This window comes from Chamaea fasciata, unplaced genomic scaffold (assembly GCF_029207755.1).
Source record: "Chamaea fasciata isolate MVZ Bird 193981 ecotype frontalis unplaced genomic scaffold, bChaFas1.0.hap1 SCAF_10, whole genome shotgun sequence".
Lineage (NCBI taxonomy): Eukaryota > Metazoa > Chordata > Aves > Passeriformes > Sylviidae > Chamaea > Chamaea fasciata.
This window is the reverse complement of record NW_027094095.1, coordinates 18,367,497-18,379,277: the sequence shown is the minus strand read 5'-3', so window position 1 is coordinate 18,379,277 and position 11,781 is coordinate 18,367,497. Positions and strand designations below refer to the sequence as shown.

The 11,781-nt window shown below is 42.4% G+C and overlaps 1 protein-coding gene across 1 annotated transcript in view; it reads right to left on the bottom strand.

Annotated features, from left to right (window-relative positions):
• Positions 1 to 3,835: 3,835 nt before the first annotated feature.
• Positions 3,836 to 11,781, bottom strand: part of SYDE2 (synapse defective Rho GTPase homolog 2) — a 28,492-nt gene continuing 20,546 nt past the window's right edge. The window contains 3 exon segments of the mRNA XM_066192537.1: positions 3,836 to 6,289; positions 8,433 to 8,664; positions 9,530 to 9,711. Coding sequence (XP_066048634.1) covers positions 5,787 to 6,289; positions 8,433 to 8,664; positions 9,530 to 9,711 — 917 coding nt within the window. The 3' untranslated portion in view covers positions 3,836 to 5,786.

Below are 11,781 nucleotides of genomic sequence, written 5' to 3'. Positions count from 1 at the left end.
GGAATAAGAGACAAGAAATACTTTCCTTGTTGGATGCTTAGAGCCCATTATCACCTTTAGAACCAGCAAGCTTCTTATTGAAAGACCTCTATTACAGCACAATATATTTAGCTTTAGAAATAAAGAATCTTGCAGCAAGAGATTATTGCTTCATTAACCTTATCCATTTGTTTGCTCACAGTGTGGTTAATGAACAATTGATTTGGACCCTGTTTCCCAGACTATTTTTCCTTAATACAGTTATAATGAATATTCTATTTAAATAATAGTTTTCAAAGCTCTCTCGGGACTCTTGACCACTTTTACTTGCTATCATCAGTTTACAGACTTACTGTTACTTAACCCTGGCAAGTGCTTATAAACGGAAAACCAAATCCATTAAAATATATTGTTCCCTCACAGAAGTCAGTATTATTTAGAACAAACACCTTTTAGTAAGCTCACTGTAGCTGTGCATTTCTGTTAAAAGACAATTATCCCTCAGAGAGATCAAATGTTGTTACAGAAGTTTTAATATTTACCAGTGTAAATAAGTAGCAACTCATGAATATTAATACCCACCCTCCATCCAGAGAGGACTCTGGTAAGTGGTTCTGCTGCTACTGGGTTTCAATAGCCAGGTCAGACACCATGTAACTGAGCAGAGCCTGTCAAGCAGAAATTAAATCTATCAGAGGAGGACAGATTAAACTCTATACGGGTGAGTTCACTCTTTCCATGACTCACCAAACTGTTTGAGGGTCACAGACTCCTGTCAAACAAATGTCCATGTGGTCACAGTAGACACTAAAGCACAAAAGACAACTGACACACAGGGGATTTGGAGAGAGGATCTTCAGCTGAAAAGCAATAGTCAGCCCCAGTGCTCTGCTTCACCAGAGTAAAGCACAGCCAAAGAGAAAACAGGATCACTGTGAGGCTCCTGTGTCCCAAAATAAACACTGCAAATTGGGGTTAGGCAATGTGAAAGACATGCCTCTTGAATTTTCTACTGCCAGGATCTCCCTATCATGTACTTTTAGCACTTTGATGGAACTTTGGTCAGATTTCAGAGAGGTTTGGCGCCACTAGATAGGACTTGGTTTGAAAAATAGTCCCTTGTTTGCTGCTTTGAAGTTTAAATATTATAGCAATATTCCTTGTCCTTCACATTGAACTAGTTCTAAATTAAAACCAAGGAAAATTCAACAAGCATGTCCCTAGCACCTGCAGCACAGTGTTTGCAGTTAGAAAGCAAACAGGAAGAGAACACTGCTGCTCTGCCAAATCAATATTTAACTAACAGCCTGCTCTATATAGATATGTAAATATCATGCAACTGACTAATTAAAAATTTACCTCTTATCAGGCTTGAACTTCATTAGTACACCACCTCAGAGCATCTTCCACAGATTTCTTTTGATTAACAAGGCTGCAAACTACATATAAATAGGTCAATCATATGGTCATGGCTTATCTGGACAGCCCAGCCAACCCCCTCCACTGCAGCTCAGTCACTACTCCCCAGAAGAGGCAGCAGCCTCAATGGGAGCCTTGTTCCCCACCACAGAGGCACTCTTAAGAGTTTTAATTAAGAAAATATTCCAAAAGACAGAGGGATTTCGGATGGGTTTTCATAACAGTAAGGCCAAAGAGGCAGCAGATCAGGATTCTGCTTATCAACTCCCCTCCCTCCCTAAAGCAAAGTAATTTGGGGAGCTGCAGGAATGCCCTGATGGAAAGGGAGTAATCTTCCTGAGAACCACTGTCCTCCCCATCTCTCTCAAGTAACACAGGGGACATGAGATTATACATTCCCTCAGGATCCTTTTATCTGTCTAATACAATTCTAGGTGTTCAAATACCCGCAGGGTCAGCTTTGCATCATCTCATGTTGGGCTGTTCCAATTCTGACATTAAGATGACTGAAGATGTTGAGACACATGACAGATTTTCCTGCTTGGTTCTAAGAGACAAGCAGAATGAAAACAGTAAATTCATTATGTAGGATGACATTTGAAAGCAAACATATCATAGTTACATGACAGTACAACATCAGTCCCCCCTCACCCCAAACAACCACCTTTCAGCTGGTCTTAGCTCCCAAATGTGAGACAACAGCTTCCTGTATCAAAATTACTTTCGAGAATTCCAGTATCCCCATCCTATTCCTTGGGATGGGGATGAAGGTGAAGGGGTTAAGATCTGACAGCACAAATACCACGTGTGTCTCTGCCTAATCAGATTTATAGATCTATTCTGTAAAAATCCTGTGTATCTGTTCGGGATGTTTCCCTCTATTTTTAGAACATGTCTGCAGATCCATTTCTTGTCTGGTGCATGAACAAACACACACATAGGTTACACGTTTGGGAAAAACAGATGTAAAAGCCTGAAGTTTCTGAGCATGTAGGTCCTCAGTGGCTTAAGGCAGCCTGAGGTCATGCCAATTCCAGGTCCCACACCATCCCCACCCACCTCTTGCATGCTCCTGTAATAAGCACTTTGGGAAGCTAAAAGGGGGAGAAGTGAAAAGGTGGAGCAGCCACACAGCACGAGCAGTGTTTGGAATGTGGAAAATCCTATTTAAACAAACAGGAAAGGATTAAAACTCTACAGATGGGCCTAGTCCACTCCTTAATCCACCTGATTGTATCAGTATCATATCCCCAACGCTTGGCAGCAAAGAATGGCCCAGACCTACCTTCACATTTCTGCTTTTCCCTGGGGACTACAAACTACAACTCTTGGTAGTGAGCCAGCCCCACACACAGCCATCAGTGGCTTGTGCTTGGGTAAAACCATTTGAATGGATTTTGGTGCAAGCTGTGGAACTGCCTCTGTAAAAGCACCCACACCCAATTTCTTTACCTGGGAAGCAGAGGTCACACCTGAAGGAAGTCCACGGACTCCAAGGACAATTTGCTCTCTGAACTCCCCTGCAGGCTGTGCCCTCTGCAGTTAACCTCTTCCAGTGCCTGGTGAACAGGAGCTGCTCCTGATGCCAAAGGAGTCCCACCAAGCAGACAACAGCACAGGTCAGCACAGCAAAGGAGGCTCCTGGCTGTGGCCACGGGGTTTGGAGGAGCTCTGCCTTGCAACCACACACAGCCAGAGGCTGCCCTTTTGTGTAAAAAAGTTAATTACTGCTTTTGATTTTAATCTCCCCATTTAGTGTTCCTAGATTAGGGTAATTCCCACAGTAACCCTGTTCCTTAATCATCTGTAACAATCACAAAAAGAATGCAGCTTGTCCAGATTATAAAGGTAACCATATGAAATGTAACAGTATCGATAAGAATATAAGGGATAACATGACAAAAATACCACTTGGGAAATGTCTCATTTAAGGAGGATTTCTAAGATACAAAATGTGTTTTACAAGTTGTTATAACTAAATTACCAGGAAATGTTTGAGTAATACAATATAATAATGTATTTAATTACCTCATGATATTAACGTGAATACAATTTATTGAGTCACTAATTTCCACTGTTGTAATATTAAAGTTGACAGAGCAGTGCACTGCTGCCCCAAGTTACAGGACCCTCCTGGAGAAAAAGGTTATATGCATTCAAGAGGTAACCACTGTACATCATCTGGATTATTTCAGGCAATGAAAGATTAATAAATAAATTTAAATGCACACATCTTTCAAAGAGTGCTAATGGAGTTTGTTTTTAATTATCTAAGTCAAACACTGGGTCACTCTAGACATGACAGCAGAACAAAACATCTGAAAAGCTAAATGTCCTTATGGAATTAATTCATGTGTGCAGACAGTGCAAATGGATGACATCAGCTTAGACAGGTTTAAATAATCACAAGCTAGGCACAGAGAGATTTTGTTCTTAATTCAAATTTTATTTAGAATTTAAATTTATAGTTTAAAAAGTATGCACATTCTGTAGGTATAAAAGTTTAAAAAAATACATTGATTTATTGATAAATGCTTCAGGTTAAATTTACATTTTCATTCATATCATTATATTGCAATAATTGTTTTGCATCTTTTAACACTTATAAAAATAAATTAATGAGATTGAATAACCCATTGGAACCATGCTAAATTAATTCCTTAGAAAAGAGGGGTGAAGTTTGCCATAGCAATTATTAATTCCTTGCCACTGTAAATAAATAACTCTTCCATTAAGCAGTATAAGGAAGTACAGGTTAGCAGAAAAGCACTTACCCACAGGGTGAATGGAAAGCCATGGTGGGATGTCAAAAATCGTACCAAAAAGATGTAGAATGAATTTCTACCCTGCCAGCTGACAGCAACTGACCTCTCAAAACACCAAAACCTTCTCAGCTCCACCTGCCCAAATCCCCCCTTCCTTGGGGGTGTGCATGTGACCTGTAGAGAACAAGGAATGACTCTATGTCCTTTTGGTTAGTAGGACAATCAAAACATCTGTATGCAATTTGGTAACTATTTTTAACTGAATCAAGAATGAGTTTCCTTAACATGAAATGTTTAATGGCTCACCATAAATGACCAGAGATAAAAGAAGCTCTGAGCAGATGGTGATAGCTGAATCTAATAAGGTCACAGTGAACTCACCCAAACTCCCCAGGAGTAATATCACTCCACCCATTCAACCTCATGTGACAACTCTGGTGTCCATTTTTGGGAGAGTATTTTAAAAAAGAAAGACAAAAAAATGACTGGCTTTGTGCTGAACTTGCATCTTGCAGCTCCAGAGCCACAACCCTTTACAGAGGGCTCAAATACAACTAACTACCAGCAGCAGCCAAGGGTACCACAACAAAAATACATGAAACTCTGGCAAGAAAAAAAAAAAAAACGTACCAAAACATCTAGAGTAAAGTAACAGGTTATAATGGAAAAAAAAAAATATTTTTTGAAAAGTAAATACCTTCCAGACCTTCTTTATGTGTGAAAAAACCCATCGAGCAGGAAATAAACAATGAAGGAAGAAAAAAACCAAACAAACAGAAAGGGTGGTGTGTGTGTGTGTGAGAGTTAATAGTCAACACCTGCAAACTGCTGTTCCTGCAATACACAAGGTCATTTACATTAATCATTCACTCCACCTTCTCTCTGGCCATGTTTCTGTGCATAAATCAAATGCTGTGTTACCCAAAGCGTGACCTTGTCCTGGCACCACTGAACACGTCTTCCTAGAAATGGGAACATTTCAAAATTCTGAGATCTTTCCTTTTCAAAAGATGGCTACAGACACATGCACATTTATACATAGATATATACAAACAAGGTTAGAAAAATATTTATTTTTGCTTGTTTAAATAATTACTGAAAAGTGTTAATACAGTAATACGTTAATATTTGTACAATTAAAACTTTATATATAAATATTATATAAAGCATTTTTCATAGCAGCCATTGCATATATAGTAAAACAAGTCTATCTAAAGTCCCTGCTGCAAAACTCAGGCCAAGCAGCGTTCATCCTCTTCTGAGAGGATCATCTGTACCGGAGCCAGGAGTTCGGGAATGAGGAATTCTGCTGCCACTGACAGCAGAGATGTTGCTTTACCTTCTATCAGGTACAGCCCAGGCCACCTAAGTGCATAGTGTTTTTAGGGAGAAATGCCACTATGTGGAATCACATCACAGACTAAGCTTGTCCCCAACACAAATCAGGACAACGCCTTCTAACAGAAAGGCAGGAACATTACGGAATGGCTTAAAATGTGCTAACACATTTAGGTGGGCCGTGGCCTTACCACAAGGTGTTCAGGGGCACCATCACTCCTCACACAGCTAGGGACGCCCAACAAGGGGCATGGAGGCACAAGGAGATGTCATGCAGGACAGGATTTAATAACTCATGTTTAGTTTGTTTTTATTGAGTTCCCTTTCCAGGTTTCCTATGAGAGTATCAATACTTTCCTGCAGGTCCTTGAGGTGTGCTCTGTGATCCACTGCAGAGTCTATAGCCTGCACTGTCAGGTAGCTCCCAAAGGGATGCTCTGCGGGGCCGGGCTGCGGGCAGCTTGCGGGGGCATCCAGCTCCTCGGCTTTGCTGCTGTCATCCCCACTCTCCGTGTCCTCTGAAGGGACATCATCGTAGTCTGCCTCACCCAGGCAGTCCCTGGGGTTTAAGAAGTAGTTCTCCCCACAGCTGCTCCAGTCCCCAGCATAGCGGTTGCTCGAGGGGCTGTCTAGACCTGCTGGCCTCGGTCTGAGCACCCCCGACATCTCAGTACCGCTCAGGTTCAGCATCTGAGGCCTCTGCCTCTTGGGTCTCAGGTAATTCAGGCAGGATGAGTGCTCAGGAAATGCATTCAGATGTGCTGCTTCTTTGGCAGGCGAGTGATGAACTAGAAGAGAGAAGTTAAATCAGTCAGAACTGAATCCATGCTGCAACAAAGAAATCCACGGCAGATGCCCACCGTCCTCCCCCCACATCCCACTAAGAGCATGCACGAATACATGCAGTCTTACAGCCAACACACTGCACATTTTCTGCCACTGTTTGATGTAAAATAATTAGGAAAAACTACAGTAAAAAACCAATTTTGAAGATTCATGCCAGATTCAAATTGCAGCAGAGAAGCCTTTAGAAACTCCCAGAACACCAATTAAATTCATTGTACAAGTTAATCACCATCCAGCTCTGGGTCAAAGAAAAGCAAACAGCTCAGCTCACACACTCCATCCAGGCTAAGGAGTAACAGAAAGCAGGCACAGCCAAAGAGGTTAAAACACAACAAAAATACCACCACTGAGAAACACCTAGAGGAGCTGACAACACACTGAACGGAGCTCTCATGCTTCTCTTCTGCCCTAATGTTCTGTGCTACTGAAGAAGCTCACTTGCAGTAATTTTTCTGTGCAGCCACAAGCCCTTGGCAGACATACACTCACACAGGCTTGCTGGCAGTGTTACCTGAGCTCACAATTGCACAGCACAAGTTACCAACAGGCTCCTCTGCTGTTACACGCTGCCTAAGGCAAACAGCACAGCTCTTTTCACTGCCCGCTGCCTACTTAAGTACCTGAGCTGCAAAACTTCTGGTTTTGTTCAGACCACTGCTTCTTGTAATGAGCAGCAGAGACTTCCTATTCCCATTTACCATTGAAAAGGCAGTGCACACAAACCCATGCAGTTCACCATCTGACTCTCCCCTTGTTAGACTCCCCCCCCCACACAAGCACAAAGATTCAGACCTGAAATGGGCCCAGTCCTTCTCCTTCTGGATCCACATTACAGGCCTCTCCAGGGGATTTTACTTTATGTCTTGCACAGTAACATGCAATAACTCTCACTTCCCCCCCACCCCCCTTACTATAACAAAACCCCTTCTGTTTAGACTATGCTCCATTAAGATGAAGGGCCATGGGTTAACAATAACTTGCCAGTGTTACATGGTCTAACCAAACAAGGACTGTTTGTTTTCAGTTGGAAATATACGGAAATCGAAGTATTGCACAACACGCTGGTTATCAAGCTGTCTCAAACTACAGATGATTAAATATAAGGGACCAGACTGTGATCCTTCCATTCAGTCCAAGTATGCTGTTTACACTGAGTGGTGTTCACCTCCTCAAGTCTCTCCATTTGTGTTTTACCTGCCTTTCAACACAACATCCTGCACAGTTCTTGCAAGCCATGGGATAGGACTTCGCTTTTTCTTCTAAGTGAAGGAAAACTCTACTACTCACCCTACTGCTATCCCCTTACAGCAATACACACTCCCATGTGTGTGTAGCATAGCTATATCCACTTGGCTTTGTAGTTCACAGCAGCCATGCCATAACCTGTCCCCAGGGTTTCAAGATTAGTTTCTGCACAGCATTTGCTGCCCAAACAGCTCTTAGTCTCCCTCCACCTACATGCCCCATCCCTCCTGCATAGACACACTCATCTGACTGAAAGCTTCTTTTCATTTCTGGTGATCAGCAGCTTTGGAGCTGCCCACCTGCAGCTGACAAGTGAGCAGCAGCATCTTCAGTCACTTCAAACCCATCATGGAACAGCAATATTTTTCCTTATGCAAAGCTCTACAAACACAAGTAGAAGTTGCAGAGCTCTTATCTAAGGATGTATTAAACTCTGCCAAATTACAAGGGTGGAAATAAATTAACCCCATCAGGACAAAGCTGGAGAGCAGGAAAAAAAAAAATCTCCAACCTCTCTAATTCAGATGTGAAAACTTTAATGTCATTGGGTTTGTGTTTTCTAGTGTCTTTACTCACATAAAGTCTTCACCATTTCTTACATTATAGTCAAATTCTGCCATCTGGTAAGAAAGCAATTAAACCAACAAAATTCCCATTTAGTGAAGCACCCCCAAACAGAAACTGTCGTAATTTCTTTAGATTAATAGGTGATACTATAGTACCCCACATTTTAAGAATTCTGATGCTGCTCAATCATCCTGTGAAATAATGTACAGTGTCACAGTGCAAACACACAGCAATGGTTTGACTTCTTTTCCTTGATCAGATTCATGACAGTACCTGGCCACAACTGAAGTAAGTAGTGAAGAACCTCTATGTGCTTTTTGAAGTCCAGGGCACTAGCAAGCTCTTCCGAGTCTGTGAAGACTCTGTTGTTATGGTTGGTGGTCTCCTGCCTCTGGCTCAGTAACACAGGGCCAAAACACACAGCTAAATTCTGGCATGTCATCTTATTCACTTCGTGGTAAGAAGCCACCAGTTTCAGGTGATCCAACAGCATCTTCAGGGTAGCCTAAAGAAACAAATACTGCTCAGGAAACCAAACACTAGACAACAGTGGTGCTGGTCATGGCCCTAAAGGGAAAAGATCAAGGCTGAGAGATCTGATTTTACTACCAACACCCATCAACAGAACATCCAAGTGCTGAATTAGAAAAGCTGTATTTGACTGACAGAGCAGACCAATTAAGACAGACTTTCTGGTAAAACCCCATTTGTTTCTCATCTGAACTCAGTTTCACACAGATGAGTTTTCTCACAGTGAAAAGGGTACATCAGGAAGGGAGGAGAGGCTGCAGAAGCAGTACAGATGATGCAGGTACATTAGAAAATAAAGAAACCCTCGATATGATGTCAGCATCTGAACAAGCTTCCAGGTAATTCCAGATACCATGCAGGCCCCTTGCTCCCTCCCTCCTCCCAGAAGGGGCTGTGGCTTGCTACACAGGAATTTGGCAGGTAACAGTGCAAGCTCTCTTACACTGCCCAGCACAAGAAGCAAAGGCTTTATTGCACATACTTAAGAAATAGGAATGGATTTGCCCAGGTAATTACAACATACAGATCAGAGAGCTCTGCAGAAGTGGAGCAGGACAGCACACAGGAATAATCATTTATCTAATCATGTGAAAGTAGAGATCACAGCCTTTCATTCAGTTTTAAAGGAACAATATAAAATGAAAACTAGAGCAAATCCAGCAATGCAGACCCTCCAATTCATTGCAGCATGGAATTATTTTCAAATACGTGGAGCATCACAAATCCAAGCAAATCACTTGGATCTGATAAACAGTTCTGAGACATTTTATATCCAGTGTGAAAGTGTTCCTTTAGTTTCTGAAGCTTGTGATTTACTTGAATGTGTTAACACTACTCACCTTCTCAACATCTGGCAGGCAATCCAGAAGGGCTGCTGTGTGCTCAGAGTCACTTGGGTCATTCTCACACCCGTTTGCTGTCATTTTCAAGGGATTTTTCACCATGGCATCCAACACTGCTTCATAGAGCTGCTTGGTTATCAGGGGAGAGGGCAACTCTCGCAGATAATCCTTTAGGACACCTAATGAGACACAACAGCTGCCTTTAACAAGCTGCAGATTCACTTTCCAGCAACTTTCGGGAGCATTAAAGCACATCAACTTCATCCATTCCATAAGAAAATCCTCTGTGTCAGTGACAAACCTTGCACTCAGGAGCAAGGGCTGGGAGGACAACACCAAAAGGGCACAGCAAAGAGGGGCTGGAGGGGCTGTTGCATGTGCAGGAGTGGGGACACTGGGCACCAGGTAAACACCTCTCCAAGTCTCCCTCATTCAGGGTGAGGGGGGGGCAAGGAAAGAGCAGTCCACCTCCCATCCAAGGAAAGGAGCTCCTACAAACACCAAAGTCCAGCTTGATGAGCCCTCCTCTTTTATATAAGCCTAGCAGTTACTTCTGCTGTTCTGTTTATTTTCAGCTATAAAATTATAAGCAAACATCCCAGTGCCCGTGGCACGTACAGCAAGGCACATGGTGTCTTCTCACCCAGCCAAGCACAAACCAAACATGTCCTCATGAGAGAGAACCACCAGCTCCCTGCTGCCCCTGGGAACCCTGCAGCCCCAGCACACCACGCACTGCTGCTGTGACAGATGTGATTCACACCCGCAGGAGACACTGCCTAACATGCCCAGGCACCCAGCCCTCCCTGCTGCAGAGGAATACTGCACCATTTCTGAAGCTGGGGATGTGCTGGGGGAGAGGCTGTTTCCAGGATTGCCAACAACCAGGCAAGTGCCTCATTAACGCCCATTCTTTCCAAAGAGCAATGGAGTGTTGGCATTCTTGTAAGCTGGCTTTGGAACCTGACTGGTACTTCATTTTGAGAGGGGTTTCAGTGACTGGAAGAATAATAATGAAAAAACCCAAGTATGAAGGCTTCTAACAGCAGCCCCTGGAAAGGACACAGCAGGATGCTATCCAGGAACAATATCCAATACGACCGACAAAAAATTGAAGGCAACAAGCCTGCTTCCCAGCAGTTTTCAATTCCTTAAAAAATTGCTTTCTGTGCCACAAATATCTACTAATTTTAGCTAGATCACAATTGCATTTAAATACTTTGTTAGGAAGAAATGCTGGATTAAAAGAAACTGTTTAAGAGCAGGTACTGCAGTTAACAAAGCAGCCTGTCCTCCAAACAGGTAAAGTCAGAAAGGCAGAGGATTGTTTTAGCAAGCACTCCTCACAACCTTGTAAAACCTCACATCACAGCAATTACCATCACACTATGCTATTTAACAAAACAACAGTTTTCATTAACTCAAGCCTGTGTAATCAAGCTGTAAAATGAACTGTACAGCGTGGGCTTTGTTACAAGGTAATTTCTAACAAAGTACAGGGAACAGAAGTTAACTTTTTGCCCTTCACATGCAGAATGCATGTAAGAGTTGTCTTCTACCTGTACAAATATTTTCATTTAAAAAAAGAATCCTGCACTTGCAGAGTGCAGCTACTGAAGCTGTGCTGCAGGAGCAGCACTACCTGAAGCAGCAGTGCCCTGGTCCTGAGCTGCAGCACAGGCATGGGGCAGCCAGGCCAAACCATCTCTGCAGACACCACACAGCCCCCAGGAGCTCACTCCGTGCTTAAAATGGGAACATCCCCTCAGAAACACAAAATAGGCCAACAACCATTTCTTCCTGGAAACATATTTCCCCTGGTGGTTGGTGGGATTTTTTTGTTTGTTTTAAAAAGAATATGCACTCTTGGTACTCCTCCACTTAAGTGGCTACTTTTTGTTTAGTAACTTACTCATATTCCTCCCTTCCCACCAAATATTTTTTTCTTCCCTGAATTCAGAGGCTCATATTCCCTATGTGGATTAGCTGGTGAAAATATTTATGAAACAAATGCAGATGCTGGTGCTGTACAACACAGTCTAGGATATTTTCCTTTTTTCATAAGCAAAACATTAGCAAGAGATGCTGACTTCTATCAAATTCTCTGTTTCAGTTGTGCTTTTTTTGGAGGCAGAGGCTGAAATCAAAATCAGCTTACAGTAGGAAATTTTATGTTCTAATCAAATTAGCTTATACTAAACACTCACAACTGTCTATTAATAATTATTTAGTAGGAATTCTTGCAATAG